At 39.2% G+C, this 20,028-nt stretch overlaps 1 protein-coding gene across 1 annotated transcript in view; it reads right to left on the bottom strand.

Moving 5' to 3' along the window:
- The window catches only part of LOC145396233 (sodium-coupled monocarboxylate transporter 2-like), a 30,625-nt gene that overhangs the window by 4,799 nt on the left and 5,798 nt on the right, over positions 1-20,028 (bottom strand). Inside the window, exons 2-3 of the mRNA XM_080269666.1 lie at positions 8,147-8,301; positions 4,629-4,758 (exon numbers count right to left, since the gene is read on the bottom strand). Coding sequence (XP_080125792.1) covers positions 4,629-4,758; positions 8,147-8,301 — 285 coding nt within the window. The remainder of the gene's footprint in view (positions 1-4,628; positions 4,759-8,146; positions 8,302-20,028) is intronic.

The raw sequence follows: 20,028 nt of genomic DNA, 5'->3' as shown, positions 1-20,028 counted from the left end.
GTACTATGAATATCATGTGTAGGAATGGCTATCTATCTACCTGTCTACTGCCAGACGCCTTAATCCAGTTGTGGCCACGAATAAATCGCCTCCACGTCGCACTGCCCTCCCTCTATTTCACTGCCGTCACCCCAGCACACACACCCCTCTCTCATATGCCTCTCCAGTCCATCTCACTCACATACACTCTCCTTGCCAGTATCTCGCTCTTCATCCTCTCCACATGGCCAGACCGCCCTAAATACATTTCTCCTAACGTTTTCTATCACATCCACATTCACACAACAACAACGCTCCTTCATTTCCACATTTGTCAGTTTGTCCCTTCATGCAACTCCACATGCTCGTCTCAAATAACTCATTTCCACTGCTCTCATCCTTGACTTGTGTTCTTCCAAAAAGGTCCAAACATCATTTCCGTATGTAAAAGTTGTTATCACAATACTATCATGCAGCGACTTTTTTACTCCTACAGGTATGTTCACTTCCCAAACACTGCCTTCGTTCATTCGGTCTGGTACAATATTCACTGACGTACCTTGTATCTATTTAAAAATCCCAGTCATATACAGATTGGACAACCATGGAGACACAATTATCACATCGCTGTTTCGATCCAATAAGGAAATGGAAGAATTCACTTAATTTACCGTCCACAGGCACTGTAGCCTTAGCACCCTCATACATACCTTTCACGGAATTTAACAAATTTTCCATTTACGCCATATATTCTTAGTATTTTCCTCATTCCTTGTCTATCCACTCTGTTGTATACTTCTTCCAAATCCATGAAGCCAGCATACTATTTCTTTCCCTTCTCTAGAAACTTTTCCATTAAAGACCTAAGGATGAATATCTGATCCACACAGCCTCTTCCTGCCCTAAAACCTCCCTGTTCTTCTTCAACTATATCTTCTGTTATTTCCCTAACTGTCAATAAGTATCCTACTATATACTTTTCTTATCACACTAAGAAGACAGATTCCTCTATGATTACCATTTTTCCCCTCTTTTCCTTGGTACAGGGAAATAACTATACCTGACTTCTAATTCTCCGTGACTCTACCTTCCTCTCAGGCCGATCTGCACATTTTCCACATCCATTCTATTATATCTCCCCCATGCTTCATCACTTCACCATATACTTCATCAATTCCTGGGGCTTTTTCCCATTTTGACTTTCTTCATTGCTTCCACTATTTCCATCCTACTGATCTCTTCCTCCTTTCTCACCACCCTTCTTCCCCCAGCCATTCTCCAGCCATTTATACTCACATTACACTCATTGTCTATGTTTAACAGGTCCTTAAAATGTTCTTTCCATATGCTCACTTTTTCACCCTTCTCTGCTATCAATCTATCATTTTTATCATGTACTCCGTGGCTAACTTCTTTATCATCCACTCTAACTGTCTTTACCTCCTTCCAGAACATGTTCTTACATTCTCTCCACTTTACTGTACACTCGAATTCATTCCAAATTCCTCATCCACTCTCTTCTTACTCTTTCATACTAATCCTTTCATCTCTCTTTTGATCTCAACATATAACTCTCTCTTCAATCTCTCAATTTCCTCCATACCTCCGTTTCCCATCCACTCATTATATGCTATCTTCTTTTGCACTACAGCTTGCCTCAACTCTTTATTCCACCATGCTATTCCCTGCACCCCCTTTCGTCTTCTCATCACCCCGCACACCACGTCACATGCTGCACATGTTTCTTCTGTGAAAATCTTGCACACACCTTCCACATCCTTCGTCTGCTCCAAATCATATTTACCCAATCGCTCCTCTACTTCTCTCTTTTATTCTGCATTTTTTCCTTCATCTTGCAACCTTTCTACCCTCTTTCTATGGACTACATCCTCCTGCCCTTCCCCCCCCCCCTCTATTCCTCCACTGCACTTGAACCTTGACTTTCACCTCCAAGTGGTGGTCTACTCTCCAAACCTCCGTATGCTCTTGCATCCATTACATACCTTCTCATTCTGTCATCTACACCCACATAATCCATCATTGCCTTCCTTTCATTCAGTTCACCCACCCTTCCCATCACTCACCACATATACATGTGGATGATTTTGTGCCTAAAGAGGGTATTGGCTATCACCAACCCCCTCCCCAAACAGATGTCCACTCGAGCACTGCCATTCTCATACACTTTTGTAGGCACACCCCACTGACCAACTACTCCATCCATCTTCACATTCCGTACTTTAATATCTCCAGTCAACAACACTCTCTTATTCCTCTTAAACGTTTCTATGCACACTTCCACATTTGGCCAGAATTCTTCTTTCACTATGCTTACACGATCTTGCTTTGGTACACAGACACACAATCTCCCACGTTTGTATTCTCACTTTCAGTTGTACCCGCACAATCCTTAAACCTACTGTTTCATTCTCTCTTATATTCTTCTTCCATCTCTTGCACACAACAATACAGACACCCTCTTCCGTCCTTCCATTCTCACCTACTCCCACGCATATATCCCATCCATACTCCCATTTTCTCACTTTCACCTCGCAGTTCAGTCTCAGTTGATCCACATATGTCCAAATTTTCACCTTTAAGCACCTCGACAATCCCTCTGTCCTTCACCTCATCATTCGCACCCCTTACATTTCATGTTGCATTCCACACCATGTCTTTTGTTCGATCCTTGGTCATCACCTGCTGGTTCGTCCTGATGCGAGGCTTCTTGTTTGTTTTTTTTAGTTACCGGTAGTTGTTTTCCTGTGAGGCGCACTAACCCTTGGCAAACCATTTGTTGACACGTAGGGAACACGTATTGGCCGGTTATAAGGTTACCACTTAGCGCGTTATGATTTCCTGGTTTACAAGAAATCATATGACTTGCCACTCAATGTAGAGTTACTTGAAACAGAGTACCGTACCACTACACTGAGTGAGTGGATGACTGGCGCCCCAACAGAATGCAATTAGTACAATTTTCAAACAATGAAGATTTGTTATACTAATGCTTCCACCGAAAATCCAGACATGATTTTATTTACAGAATCGTAGATAAACTCTCGTGACAGGCACCTCATGGGACAAGTACAGCTACAAAAACTTGAAAAAAAAAAAAAAAGTGACTGCATAAAGCCGGCAGGGGTGTTATGATATTCGTAAAAAAATCACATAAAAGAGTTCAATGAACTTTTGTTGAATCACAGGATTCCTTGCACGTCCGACTTTTCAAGCAGGCAATTTCTCTTATAGATTATAGAGACCATTAAAGAAAGACGAGGATAATAATAATTTAGTGTACGGTGGGAAAATATCAGCCATAAATAATATGTAGGCCTACGGCATTATCTTAGATTTCAGTAATCCAAAGATCGATCGGAGTGATTCGTGTACAGTCAAAGAAGGAAGCAGGTTGTTAGAATTGGTAGATGATGCATTTTTACCTTAGGCAGTGAAATCACCAATCTGTGGTGATAATATATTCGATCTTGCCCTAAAAACATACACTGGTCCGTCAATATGTGCAATGGTGATGTATATTATTGTAACAGCAACAAATATATCATCAGATCTGAAATTAATAAAAACTGCAAGACCAGTATAAATAGCCTCTTTGTTCCTATCTTCATAAAAATCACAGTCGACAATATAAGACGCAAAACTAACCCGATTAACTAATTTCAAGTAGATAATATCGAAGATATGTGGAAGATTTGCACTAATAAACTGATGCCGGGCGAGTGAAAAGTTTTGCCGAGAATAACGCGTAGAAATATTTGCAATAATATGCCGGTTTGCGTGTCAAGGCAGGGTGCTAAAATCATTGTTCGCAGGAGAAAAGCATATAAAAAATGTTGACTGACAGGAAATCACGACGATGATACCGAATAGGCCTATTTGAAACGACAGTGACAATGCAAGAAAATGAAGTCGTTAGGAAAACTAAACGGAACGATAAGGCAAAAAAAAAAAAAAAAAATCACACGAAGCAAAGTCAAACCCGAAGAGCCATTTCCATTATGCATGGAGTAAAAAAAGATATATATATATATATATATATATATATATATATATATATATATATAGAGAGAGAGAGAGAGAGAGAGAGAGAGAGAGATATATAGATAGATAGATAGATAGATATATATATAGATATATCTATCTATCTATCTATCTATCTATCTATATATATATATATATATATATATATATATATATATATATATGTAAATGATGGCCATCTACTTAATTCAGAATGCAGTGACGTTCATGATATTGAAACGACAGAAACTATATTGAACTGTCCATTTAACAGCGTTTTCACATAAGAAAATAACGTAAATCTGTCAGTCCAACGATCGATTTCCTCAGGCTCAGAAGATGTTGAGCTATAAGTCAACGAACTGACAGGACAAGAATAATTAAATTATCTTATGTAAATCGACCAAAAGAAACCAAAAGGCCCAAACAGCGTATTACCTCGTGTGATTCGATAATGTTATGGGCAGTTAACCTTCCTAGTACAAATATTTTAATAAATTATTGAGCAAATGAGGATTACTTAGTCAATCAAGGCTTGCTAATATATCAGTTGTCTTTTAAAAAGGCGGAAAGTAATATATAGTAACAGAATGTGCATAATACGGAACCTGATCTGGTATAATTATCTTGCCAGCACTGAGAGGGTCACACTGGCTGTATGTGGCGTAAGCTACAAGACCCGAGAAGAAGAACAGTGTCCACACACAAATCAACCCACCGAGGTACGACCATGCTACTCTGGAATGTGTAAGGAGTTGCTATTAGAATCATAGTGATGGACAGTGTCATTATCATCATTTATATGAAACTCAGAGTGTATCATCATCATCGTAACAACAACATCTGAATCATCATCATCATCATCATTTACATCATCATTATCATCATTATCATGGTAATCATTATCAAGAGAGGCATGGCAGCAGCAGCAGCAACAACAGCAACACCTGAAACAGCATCATTGTCAACCACTGAATCACGATTATCGTAGTCAGCAACTTCATTTTCTTATCATGGAAATGATCGTTATCATAAACCTTATCAGAAATATCACTGTCAGTATCTTTCTGCTTCTCCTCCCTTTCCGCCTCCACATCCTAATCATCCTCATCATCACCACCACCACCATCAATATCATCGTTATCACCAGCAGCAGCCTCGCATATCCACGTTATATTATGCCATTCCACCATTTTCCCTACTGTGCTTTATTATTATTATTATTATTATTATTATTATTATAAGCTGCGCTACATCAATGGCGAAGCCTGTTGGTTTCGTATATTCTTCTTCTTCTGTTCACTTATTTTGCTTAGGTCTTGATGATATTATACGGGAAGGTACCTTAGGGTAACCCAAGTACTTGTGCCAAATATAAATGATCTTGACCTGTTTTTGAAGGTCATATACTCACTTTTGGTGCAAGAATTCCATCTTTGAAACTGAAATATCTCACAAACTGAGATGCAGCTATTTCGCTAAATATCCTATGGTAAAAAAGGTTGCTGAGAATTTTGGCTGAATATTTTGTCATTTAGCCTAGTGGAAAGTACAGAATTCAAATCTGCTCAGTGTTTTCTTTGTCCCACGAATTAGAGAAAGCCACAAAAGCTTTAAAGCTGCAACTGTACAGAAATATAGCTGTGGTCTCTCTTACTATCTAAAACAATATGGTTACAGTAAGCATACAGTTAGCCAGTTATTTGGACATATGTAAAATGTATTCATGCTTTCTTCCACACCTTTGTTTTCAGATTTTGTTGATATTACACAAGAAGCTACTTTAGGTTAATCTATGTTCCAAATATGAATGACCTTGAACTAGTTTAAAAGGTCACAGATTTGGTTATGATGCCAAAATTCCATACCTTATATACTATAAATAGTTATGCTGAAGCTTCCTTATTGTGGCTACACAATAAAAAAAAATAGGAAATTAGTTATTATTATTATTATTATTATTTTCTCTCCAATTTGTTCAGCTTCATAACTTGACAAAAGAACTGATGGTTGCCACTGTATATTCAGACGGAAGGCATTAATCATTCCAGCCGGATGACGATTTCTTGATTTTATTCTTGCCACTTCCAGATACTTTCTTTTAGTCTGTTTAAGAAACAGTTTTTAAACTAAGGGTGTTAGATATAGCTCTCACTGACTGGTTACTTACAAATCATCTCTCCTTAGATGAATAAATTCGTCTATAAGTTGTGAGAATATACCAACAGAACACGTCATATGACTAGAGGAACTGTTACAGGAGACGACATGACTTATTCTTCATGACAAGAGGATAAAATCGGTGGAAGGAAAACGAAAAATAATACTCTCTAGAATCTCACTATGTATTTCATTTTATTCTTTTTATATTCCTTCTGATCGTTTTAACTTCAGGTGATCAAATATTGAGGGGGACAGATAGTCTTCACTGATCCCAGCACCACCCGATTTGGCCCCGTAAGGTAAATATATCGTCTTAAGGAACATGATAAGTACTGAAAAATATGGTCCTCTGTTAAGAGAAATTTATCAGTTGTATGTACTCCATCCCATCGTATCTAAATGAGTGTACCTCTGTGAAACAGCGAGTGAGTGAACGGAGATGAGACGTTGATGCACGGGCTGGAAGAATGCAAACGTGATGAATGAGTTGGTGAAGCCCATAACCACGGTGGACCAGAAGGTGTGGCGGATGTACGGGCTGGTGTTCATGCTGTACAAGAGAGGGAGGAAGGTTTTCGTAAAGACAGACCGAAGCAGATACTGTACTACTCTACCCTCGACCCTAGGAGTTAGTGATACCAGAGTATGTGAAATGTTGCTAAACGCTTGCCAACTAGCTACACAGACAGGAATCACTTACCTCCAAGTCTAACCAAAGAATCATTGTTAAAAATTTTCATATATTATTTCACATCTTAAATTTGTTTCCAACTCTTTCTTGCAACTGATGAGAAGCGATTTTCTCTAGTTGGCAGCTGATTTAGCTTCTAGGATGAAGACAACTTATAGGTGCACTTTACCACAACCCCCCCTCAAACTGGTATCACTCATTAATAACGCAAAGTATTGGCGATGAGAAGAGGATGTCAAAGGGGAGATATGATGGTAACCACAATCACGTACAGGTTTGAGATATTGGTAGAATATGGGTGCGAAAATCAAGAAAGAATGAAAAGAGAGTGCATACGTGTACTGTATGTTTATGCTCATATTAACGTCTGTAAGAGGAATGCATGAAATTATACTGATGGTGCATGGGCATGAATTAACTAGAGTAGCCTATGATTAAAATTAGTACTCATAACGTTGGTGAAACCTTATATCAGATCGTGTGACGGAGGTAAATGTGGGGTTATGGGCGTTAAGAACGTTATACTTGATCAATATTTACATGGTCTAAAACCTGCAACTATCTCTGTCTTGACCAGTGAGTTGTTACACGAGTTTACTCTTCGCTAAAACTGTTGTCTCTCCATCTTAATAAGTTAGCTGTAACAAGACATTCATATTCACCAAATACTGCTCTCTCTCTCCAACTGAATGCTATGATATGAAATCATTAACACTAGATGCCAGAGTGTTCAGTCTGATTCGGAAAATTCCTGTCTCTCCATCTCAGTGTTGTTCTATAAGAAGACATTAACACTGGAATGGTGCATTGTTTTGTTCACATTAATTTGACCTTAGATTGCCGTCTCTCCATCTTGGATGCCAGACTTTAGCTAGAGATTAAAATATGGATATGGTTCTATTCACGAAAATAAGGATGTAGACCCACAGTGTTATACTATTCTGCCACTGAGCTACGAGACGTAAGCTGCAAAATAACGAAAATATCCTCCCAAGTTAAGGTGGATTGACTATACCAGCAGTATTAAGTGATGAAGTAAGCCTGGACTGTAGGAGATAAGGTATATTAACGTATGTGTGTAAGATATTGCCAAGGCATGAATATGAAGAGAATTTCGAGGCTAGACGGTTAATTGATTACAAAAGGTAGCGTAACATTGAAGGATTAGACGCAGAAATACCCTTGAAAACAAACTCTAAAACACACACACACACACACACACACACACACACAGTCAAAAAACGCTATAAAGTCACACACAACATTACTAACTTGAAGAGCTGTAGACGCTGACCGTGGTCTGCAACTGCCCACACATGGCCCAGACCGCCCAGCTGCACACAACACAGCACCACCAGCGCCAGCACTCCACCCAGCATTACGATGGTTTGCAGAACATCGGTATACACCACGCCCCGCGCGCCCCCCTGTACCACCCGTAACTTTGTCAGTATGATCACATAATTATGTAGCCTGTTCTTACTCCACTGCTGAAGAGGAACTCCTTCACAACCTACCACAAATATGATTCAGCAACGAAATCACCTGGTTATACGTACAGTCAAAGACAAAAGTCGCGTACTAAAATCTGGTGAAAACATCTGCTGAAAAACTCAGGCTTTGGTGCGCTCTGTTTTGCTTCATACGAGCGGTTGGTAGCACTGACATGACTTGCCATTTGCCACAGGTGATGAGCCTGTGGCTGTGAGCATATTTTTTTTTAAGGTAAATAAATGAATATAGTTGTGTCTTTCCGACTGCTAATATTACTTTATATATATATATATATATATATATATATATATATATATATATATATATATATATATATATATATGAACGGTTTCCTATCTAATCTCGTATTTTATACCATATTAGGAACACTACGATTCAGTTAGATAAAGACATGTCCGGATTTTGGTTCTACATCTTTCTTAATTTAACTTCTGTTTTGCTTAAGTTGGTTATCAGGTGTGATTGTCATTACTCATCAAACAACGGGGTTACATATGAGGATCGAGTTAGTGTATAATGATAATCAAATGTTTTCCTATGAGTTGAGAAATGAATCCCACAGGCTGGAGTTTGAACACATAATCCAGGAAACCGTAGTCTATACTCAACTATTCGTGTGTGTTTTTTTTCTAGGTTAAAAGTCACCTCTTACGAAGTAAGCACTGTTTATAGGTGCAACCTTCCATCGTTGTGATTATTTCCTGGTCCTGTATTGGTGAGGTAACACAAGTGCACCTTGAACGACGACCCGCTGTCCGTTGTACTTTCCTCCCGAAAGTGCCTAAGACACCTTTCTGCATCTCTGCTGACACCGAATGTTTGCACTATCTGTTCGGGATTCTTCCCTCCTAAATAAAGGTATATTTTGTCCTCTCTTAGCTTCCCAGTAGCTGGGCGCATGTTGTTTGCCCACACAATACCAAGATATATACTAGGTCTGCCTGTCGTTTTATGGTAAGCTGTAAGATGTAACGGCCAGGCAGTCGTCGCCTGACCGAATATGGTACACACGTCGTCTCTCGGACACAGCAATTCTCGAAAGTGGATATTAAGGCTTCGGAATTTCCTGGGTTCTTTTATACTGACATCTCACCAGCAGCAGATATGAAACCTGAAAATAGTCAGGCTTGCCAACCACGAATATGTAGCTGTGGTAGAGCTCTCATAATGTTCATGTGTTACTTTTAATCTTCGACCAAAACCGGGACATGACTTTTGTCTTTGAGTGTACGTCCCTCAACTACCTTCCTGGACCCGAAACGACGATGGTGGACTGCATGAGCAGGCTAGCTTTAGCCTACAGTCCACCCGGTTCATATTCGGTTGAGCCTGAGGCCACAAAAATAACGTCCTAGCTGCTACAAGATGATTTTGTTCATCTTAAGAGAAGGCTCTGAAAGTGAAAGGGTATTATAAAGACTGAATAATTTGTCCCAGTCCAAATAAAATCGTAAGGAATTTGGTAATTATCAGTGTATCTACGCGAAATTATTATTAACACTACACAAACCTACCCTAACGAAGTATAATCAAATCAAGAAAGCCATGCTACGTTTCCATTACAGTGAACCTAATAACCATATAAGGTGAATATTGCTTTTGTGATACTGAAAATGTTACATAAAGTTGGTATGGGCTGATGACACTAATGTCAGTTGTGGTTTGTTTATTAGCATCAATGTCTTCACATGAATAAAAAATATATTACTCGATCCACCTCTCAATAAAAAAAAAAAAACTAAAATCAGAGTAATAAATATTGTCTCACAAAATATATTGTACCATGTTATAATGCTTCCAGCGCCGGTTATGAACACTTCCAGACATTAGGTAGTCGCTTCATTATGATAAATAAGAATGCAGTGAGCAACGAGTTTTGAAACCTAGTATTTCAGTTTTGGGAACTCAACAAATTCTTCAAAGTCAAGTGTAAGAGTTTCAGTTAAGTGCGAATTGATCATAACCTTTGCAGCTGTAAAGTTGTAGACTTAATTTTCAGTTCACTTTCGTACGCGAAATAACGAGGAGGTGGGAAATGTCCATCGAAACCAGGTGATGGGATCATCAAAGCACAATAAACATCAGCTAAAAGGTGAATCGATAATTCTTTCCTGAATTGTACACAATTGCCCAGTGACCATGGGACAAAATTTCTGAAGTGCTAAGTCAGTGTAAGTCACCTAGAACTAATAATATTTAACCATTTTTATAGGTTAGAGGGCTAAACACGTACTCCCATGGGCATCAAACTCATCGGTGTTCTTGCCAGATACGGAACAATCAGATTACACTGCAGTCCTGCGCTCTGTTCATATCTGAAATAAGTATAGATGCTTTTATGCAAATAATTTTATGCAGTCCACTTTTGCTATCCATACACACAAACACATGAGCGAAAAAAAAAAAAGATCAAATCGCCCTCAACAAGCACAGGGTATTCCCTTTGTATAGCGTTTTGAAGTCGTATGGTCGTCCGCTGTGAAACTGTCATGCAATCTCATAGTCAATCACTGACTGTGTCTACCAAGTTTCCTGCCTTGCAATCTCCTTAAACGACTGCAGAGAGGTCTTGTGTTACAGTCATACTGGCGGTGACACAGTATATAATTAATGACTGCCAACATTCCCAACGGAATGTAAGGTGGTCAACTCATGAAAATCTCTAGCACTCAAAAAGGTGAATGTTTCCACTCCTATTCGCAAAAGCTGGTTAACTGTACAGATTCGTGTTGCAACATTTCACTAAATATGATTATAAGGTTTGGCAGATGATCTCCATAACTCCTTTAAAAGAGAATATAAAATCAACTGATGAAGAAGGATGAATGAAGGTATTTGTCCAATATTCTAATGTAGTAAAAAGATATGAATGAAGAAGAAAGACGTTGAAAAAATACAGTGCAGGAACTGAAACAAAACATGGCCTGGCACCATCGGCTATACATTTCACTGTGAAAAACAGCGCCGAGATTTAAAAAAAAAAAAAAAAAAGGCTGGATCTGCCATATTTCTATCAACAACGTAGATGACACGGTTCAGGGACAGTGCAGTAGAAAGAATGGAATAGGTGCTATACGTCTGAATAAAAGAATAGACCTAGCAACGCATGCCTTTATTTCAAGCCATCTTTTAGAAGGCACGTACAGTCGACCAAGTAGAAAGTGCGAAAAAAAATATTGGGGTATATGGAGGCATCTGGCATTTCCCGGTAGTAAGTCCACGTATTTTTATGAACGGATCGCTCAGAACCTAGAGCCTGTGTAAGGTGGACCGTGATTGGCTGAACTTTTGAGTGGTGTGAAGCAAATATTTTCATCATGTTATATGTAAATCAAGGTTAATTAATAAGTGGCAAGAAACAATGTATAGATAATACTACAGTATTTAATGATCGAACATGGAGGATAATAGAGTAATAAGCGTCAGCAATCTGTAAAGCGTAACTGGCAACATAGCACGGAAGAGCAGCATGTCAGCTGGTAGTTTCGTTTATTCATAATATTCGAAGCAGTGGAAACGAAGTCTAGTGACTCAGATTAACAGATTCTGACCTCTAACGAAGAGAACCGGCAATGCTTTCTTTAACAAATGTGATATTGGTATTACATTTCATCACTTTCAAGGGTTATTATGCTCTATGACACATGATATCTGTTAATATGCATATGACAGTAAATTAATACGAAACTATTTCTTGTCTAACAACGTTTTATATTTCACCAAATATATTGAAATAGGAAGAGAGAAGACTGTACTAAGCCAGTAAGACCTTGTAGCACAAGGGAGAAGGAAATAGAGAGGGACAGCAAGCACGAGGAAAAATGAAAAAAGACGAGCGACAGTTGAAGAGCTGAAAAGGATTGATTCGGGACCATAGGGGTGCCAAAACCCTGTATCTCCCAAGTCTCTGCAGATAATACCCCCTCACGGGACTCATTCTCAGTATAAATGCATTACATTAGAAACGCAAGAATATAGTAAGATAATCAACAACTTTTATATATTATGAGACGGTTACCTTAAAATTCTTCCTAGCAGCTCCACTTAATTATTTTCACGTCCATGAGGTGCATAAAACATCGTTTGTAATGTCAAACAGGGACTAGGTAACCAATTATCCAGTTTTAATTTGCAGCACCTAACCAGCACCGATCCCTCCCCAGCAGTGTTTGGAGAAGATGGTAGGAAGGAGACAACAATGAAGACAGTGGATTGAAGAGGCTACCAAATGAATAACTAGCATCAGTCAACACTGGCAGCCGTGGGGTTGTTCTCTCATTATAATAAATAATTATGTTGCTTGACGTTAGTCAGTCCCCGAATATAGGTTAAGTTGCTAAGCCCCGTCCACAGTCTCGCCTATCGGGCAGAAACTGGCAGACTGTGCCCTCATCGGACACAGTCTGTCAGGCATAACTGTGATGTTGTCCAAACTGCTGAGTAGCTGGTCAGGCAGTAAAGTCGACCTCTAGTCGGTAGGTGATTGGCAGCGATTGAGTGCGATATGACCATGCGCAACGCAGTTGAAAAGAAAAAGAAAGAACTCAGTATAGCATATAAATTGGTGCAATTGTAAAAAAAAAAAAAAGAAAAAGAAAAGAAAATGAAGAGTGCAGAAAAACAATATGGTTAAAGAGGAAACTTTTTGAGGATGGCAGGGTCCTTGGCTCATGCCCGGCGCCATACCACCGGGAAATGTCTGATGAGATCCCTCAGTTACGGGCACTGGCTGTCCTAAGGTTTGCCCATCAAAGTTGCCACAAAGTGTTCGATGACGGGCTTTAAGTTCATATGATTCCTTTGCCTTTGTTTGTGTATCGCTTACCGGCATCACTACCGAATGCCAGGATGTTTACCGTGTGCGATATAGCTGCGAGATGAGCATGGCGCTGATTCCAACACATATCTCACAACGGTTTTATCTCCTTTTATCTTTTCCAAGATAATTCATCGCAATCATTAAATAGGACATGTTTTCTAATGTGGTGAAAATGAATACAGGGACGGCATAGTAATAAATTATGATAGTTTGTTTTTGCCTAACATATATATGTCACAAATGTTGATAATGTTTCAACTCTACTTACCTATGTATCATCACCGGTAGGCAGAAAAATATCATAATTTACAGTAAGTTTATTTCCTGACAAAATATTCATTCCTCATAATATTATAAAATAATGTTCTCTCCGAAATAACGTGTGATCTTTGTATGACAAATAAATGATACTCCTGTTTTATTCAGAAAACTGTCCAAACGAATATAATATCATGACAACATCATTGGATGAAATTATTAACTCATAAGAAATCTGCCCCTTTAATTGCACTCAATACTTTGTCCAGAGACAATTACTGGTAATCACATCGTGAAGGCGGTCAGGTAGTGACGCCACATGATTGTGAATGATGTGAGACTTTCTCCTGAGGACCTCCCACTCCTTCATCATGTGACGCAACAGCCGCTGTGGTGTCCTTTCCTTGTTGGACTCCCAAACATTAACAATATTGGCCCAAACGTTCTCACTGGGATTTAGCTCAGAGCTGTTGCTAGGCCAAAGGAAAAGTTCTAGGTGGCGCTGATTCTCCAACCATGTTCGAACAACTCTCGCAGAGTGCACGAGACAATTATCGTGCATGAAAATGTTGTTCTCAGGATACGGATGGGTGTATGCACTGACAGTAGGCAGCATCACCTCCTCTAATACCTCCAGATGGTGCTCAGCCCTGAACCTTACCTCTATCTCTGTGACCTCACCAACACCATGGAGACCAATCCACCCTCACACGTTACATGTTACGTGACAACTCCGTGCCTATGCGTAAATGTGCTCCCGAACATAACTATAAAACATTATGCCCTTGTCAGTTTTGATAATACATATCAATTACATCAATTTCTGTCTTTATATTGTAATATACATTCCATAAGATGTACGTATTTGATTACACATAACCTGTCTTAAATAAAAATTCTCTCTCTCTCTCTCTATGCTTATATCTAAATCTATATCTCTGTCTATCTCTATATCTGTATCTCTGTCTCAATACCGATATCTCTATCTCTTTACTGATATTTCTATCTCTATACCGATATTTCTATTCTATACTGAAATTTATCTCTATATCGGTATCTCTATCTCTATACCGATATCTCTGTCTCTGTCTCTATATCGATATCTCATTCTCTATATGTCTCTATATCTCTATCAATCACTATATATATATATATATATATATATATATATATATATATATATATATATATATATATATATATATATATATATAAAACTATATCTCTATATTGATATCTCTATCTCTCTTTATCTATCTGTGTTTATCTCAGTCTTTATATCTCTGGATCTCTCTCTCTCTCTCTCTCATCTATCTATCTATCTGTCTGTCTATCTATATATATAAAACAAAATATATCTATATCTATCTCTATCTACCTGCCTTTATCTATATATCTATCTATCAATCAATCAATCTATCTATCTATAGATAGACAGATAGATAGATAGATACAGATATATTCACTCAGCTACAACTTGTTCTAAGTACCGGAAAGAGATAAGACCACTTCCTTGAATTATTTATGATATGAACGTTTGGTAAATTGGACTGTTTCAGTTTCAATGAGACTCACCTCGTGTTGTTAAGCCTGTAGCAATGAAGTTACCCATGGTAGGTTGAGAAGGTATTCTCATCAGAAAAAGATGACTCTCCCCCAGTAATCCTGGTAAGGAAACAAATACTGACCGTGTACTGTTACATGGTGTGGGCATGGGAGAGAGAAAGAGAGAGAGAGAGAGAGAAAGAGAGAGAATTTTTATTTAAAATAGGTAATGTGTAATCAAATAAGCAAGTAAATCTTATGGAATGTATATTACAGTATAAAGACAGAAATTCATGTAATTGATGTGTATTATCAAAACTGACAAGGGCATAATGTTTTATAGTTATGTTCGGGAGCACATTTACGCATAGGCACGGAGTGGTCACGTAACATGTAACGTGTGAGGGTGGATTGGTCTCCATGGTGTTGGTGAGGTCACAGAGATAGAGGGAAGGTTCAGGGCTGAGCACCGTCTGGAGGTACTAGAGGAGGTGATGCTGCCTACTGTCAGTGCATACACCCATCCGTCTCCTGAGAACAACATTTTCATGCACGATAATTGTCTCGTGCACTCTGCGAGAGTTGTTCGAACATGGTTGGAGAATCAGCGCCACCTAGAACTTTTGCTTTGGCCTAGCAACAGCTCTGAGCTAAATCCCAGTGAGAACGTTTGGGCCAATATTGTTAATGTTTGGGGTCCCAACAAGGAAAGGACACCACAGCGGCTGTTGCGTCACATGATGAAGGAGTGGGAGGTCCTCAGGAGAAAGTTTCACATCATTCACAATCATGTGGCGTCACTACCTGACCGCCTTCACGATGTGATTACCAGTAATTGTCTCTGGACAAAATATTGAGTGCAATTAAAGGGGCAGATTTCTTATGAGTTAATAATTTCATCCAACGATGTTGTCATGATATTATATTCGTTTGGACAGTTTTTTTTTTTTAATAAAACAGGAGTATCATTTATTTGTCATATATAGATCACACGTTATTTTGGAGAGAACATTATTTTATAATATTATGAGGAATGAATATTTTGTCAGGAAATTTGTTCTATGCCTACCGATGATGAGATATAGTAGAATAAACTTACTGTAAATTATTATGATATTTTTCTATGTCTACCGGTGATGATATATAGGTAAGTAGAGTTGAAACATTATCAACATTTGTGACAAATATATGTTAGGCAAAAACAAACCATCATAATTTATTACTATGCCGTCCCTGTATTCATTTTCACATTAGAAAACATGTCCTATTTAATGATTGCGATGAATTATCTTGGAAAAGATAAAAGGAGATAAAACCGTTGTGAGATATGTGTTGGAATCAGCGCCATGCTCATCTCGCAGCTATATCGCATACGGTAAACATCCTGGCATTCGGTAGTGATGCCGGTAAGCGATACACAAACAAAGGCAAAGGAATCATATGAACTTAAAGCCCGTCATCGAACACTTTGTGGCAACTTTGATGGGCAAACCTTAGGACAGCCAGTGCCCGTAACTGAGGGATCTCATCAGACATTTCCCGGTGGTATGGCGCCGGGCATGAGCCAAGGACCCTGCCATCCTCAGAAAGTTTCCTCTTTAACCATATTGTTTTTCTGCACTCTTCATTTTTTTTTTTTTTTTTTTTTTTTTTACAATTGCACCAATTTATATGCTATACTGAGTTATTTCTTTTTCTTTTCAACTGCGTTGCGCATGGTCATATCGCACTCAATCGCTGCCAACCACCTTCCGACTAGAGGTCGACTTTACTGCCTGACCAGCTACCCAGCAGTTTGCACAACATCACAGTTATGCCTGACAGACTGTGTCCGATGAGGGCACAGTCTGCCAGTTACTGCCCGATAGGCGAGACTGTGGGCGGGGCTTAGCAACCTAACCTATATTCGGGGAGTGACTAACGTCAAGCAACATAATTATTAATTAAAATGAGAGAACAACCCCACGGCTGCCAGTGTTGACTGATGCTAGTTATTCATTTGGTAGCCTCTTCAATCCACTGTCTTCATTGTTGTCTCTTTCCTACCATCTCCTCCAAACACTGTTGGGGAGGGATCGGTGCTGGTTAGGTGCTGCAAACTAAAACTGGATAATTGGTTACCTAATCCCTGTTTGACATTACACGTTGCCCTCATCCGATTTTTTCATTCAACCTGAGTGTTCCTTGTTGTTTTTGGTGTGATTCGATCGATTTTGACCTTCATTTCTAACGCAAGTCGCTAGTTTTTGTTGAACGCCACTAGCGACTTCCGGTGGAAAGGACCGGTCCAAATCAACAAAAATCACACTAAAAACAACAGAAAACACTCAGGTTGGATGCCTGTTATCACGTGAAATGTATTTTTTTGCGGTTCTTCCCCCTCCCCCCAAGAATACTGGGGGACCTGTGAGAAACCGGGGTGTTGGGTGGGGGAAAAACGCAAAAGCGAGTGATTTCTTACTGGAACTGTTATCAAAATCAAACGAAGAACACTAAAATCCTTCGGAAGAAAATAATTTTAAGCTTCTTAGGGAGTTCAAAGCCGGATGGGGGCTTCTGCCCCCCAGACCCCCCAACCCTGGCCGTAAGTTTTGGATGGGGGCTTCGCCCCAGACCCCCCATGACATTAACCAAACCTCATCTAACCTAACCTAACCGGGTGTAAATAAGAAATAATGCATTTACCTAGCAGTTTACAGTTCCTCGTCTGCATCTGAAGAGTCGTCTGTAGCTGTAACGGCAACTGGTGACTGGCGACAGTGCAACAGTCTGATCCTCACGTAAAATGAGACTTTTGCCTTGATTTGGGTACTTTGTTCCTGTTGAAGGTAAAACACCATGCGATCGCACAAAGGCTACGGTTTTATCTTCTTGCAGGTAGAACAGCGAAATACCAGTGAAGTAATAAATTTTGCAGGCTTCCCAGTCCATGGTTGGAGACGAACTGACATTCAAATCTTGCGGACCCTAGCGTAGGGTATTTGAAATTCTACTTTGTGACTGGCTGATTCATGTGCCACGCATACGCTTTATCCACCCACACTCATGACACGCACCAACGAACACACGCAACTGTCCGACCACGGCAGGGAAAATCTCTCTCCCATAGAAAATAAGTGTAATAAATTGCATAACTCATCAACGGTTGATTTAAGACGGAAGTGTCATAGAAGAAAAAATGTTTAGAACTGCGTAAAGTGTAAGGTGAGTTAGCCACTTTTGTTGTCAGTGAGTTGGGTGTAAGTACGAAAAAATACCAATCTGTGATGGTGATTGAAGGAAGTATATCGCGTGTAACTCGTTTATTATCAATTTGCAAGAGAAATGTCATAGAAGAAAAGATTCTTAGAGAGACCAATTCTACTAGAAAATATTAAAGAAAAGTCGAAAATCGGATGAGGGCAACGTGTAAAATTTGACCGTTTTATGCACCTCATGGACGTGAAAATAATTAAGTGGAGCTGCTAGGAAGAATTTTAAGGTAACCGTCTCATAATATAAAAATGTTGTTGATTATCTTACTATATTCTTGCGTTTCTAATGTAATGCATTTATACTGAGAATGAGCCCCGTGAGGGGGTATTATCTGCAGAGACCTGGGAGATACTTACAGGGTTTTGGCACCCCTATGGTCCCGAATCAATCCTTTTCAGCTCTGCAACTGTCGCTCGTCTTTTTTCATTTTTCTTCGTGCTTGCTGTCCCTCTCTATTTCCTTCTCCCTTGTGCTACAAGGTCTTACTGGCTTAGTACAGTCTTCTCTCGTCTTATTTCAATATATTTGGTGAAATATAAAAGGTAGTTAGACAAGAAATAATTTAGTATTAATTTACTGTTTATGCATATTAACAGATATTATGTGTCATAGAGCATAATAACCCTTGAAAGTGATGAAATGTAATACCGATATCACATTTGTTAAAGGAAGCATTGCCGGTCCTCTTCGTTAGAGGTCAGAATCTATTAATCTGATTCACTAGACTTCGTTTCCACTGCTTCGAATATTATGAATAAACGAAACTACCAGCTGACATGCTGCTCTTCCGTGCTATGTTGCCAGTTACGCTTTACAGATTGCTGACGCTTATTACTCTATTATCCTCCATGTTCGATCATTAAATACTGTAGTATTATCTATATATTGTTTCGTGCCACTTATTAGTTATTAACCTTGATTTACATATAATATGATGAGAATATTTGCTTCACACCACTCAAAAGTTCAGCCAATCACGGTCCACCTTACACAGGCTCTATGTTCTGAGCGATCCGTTCATAAACATACGTGGACTTACTACCAAGAAATGCCAGATGCCTCCACATACCCCAATATTTTCTCGCACTTTCTACTTGCTCAACCGTACACTTGACAGAAAAATTGCATGGATGAGACTAACACCACCCAGGTGTCTGCCAGACATAAACTGTTTAACCATTTTTGAAAGTGAGCCAGTCTCCACAGTATCTGGAATACGAGGGAGGCAGTTATTGCAGATACAGGGGCAGCAGGAAGACTTAATAGACTGAAATAATACTACCAAAGAAAATGGATACAGTTCAAAAGAAATTTTTATAAAACACACACACACAGACACACACACACACACACACACACACACACACACAAAGAGAAGACCGTGCTCATATTCAAGGTAATAAATGATCATTTCACCCTCAAGCAGCGGGAAAAATACTGAAGGCGACGATGTAAAAACCTCTCATCGTTTACCAGCTGTTAGCACTGCGTATCCGGAGGTATTATGATGGGACAGTTCCGTGTTGTTTGGAGGTCCAACCGTTAGTCCTGCGTGATATTAGCTACGATGCGGAACTGCGTACTCGTACATCATAATAAATTCTTCTCTTGCATTATATATAAAAACAGAAAAATATATAGTCTATAAATTCCGGCTGCTGCTGGACAGTGCTCTAGGACACCCACCATCCATCACCATGAGGTGCATGAACTGAATAAGGAGCTGGCGTTTTTTCCCTCCGAAAACCACGTCTCTGCAGCA

Source organism: Coenobita brevimanus, chromosome 35 (assembly GCF_032717465.1).
Source record: "Coenobita brevimanus isolate Jiangsu-jjx chromosome 35, ASM3271746v2, whole genome shotgun sequence".
Taxonomy (NCBI): domain Eukaryota; kingdom Metazoa; phylum Arthropoda; class Malacostraca; order Decapoda; family Coenobitidae; genus Coenobita; species Coenobita brevimanus.
This window is presented reverse-complemented; position numbering and strand designations above follow the sequence as displayed.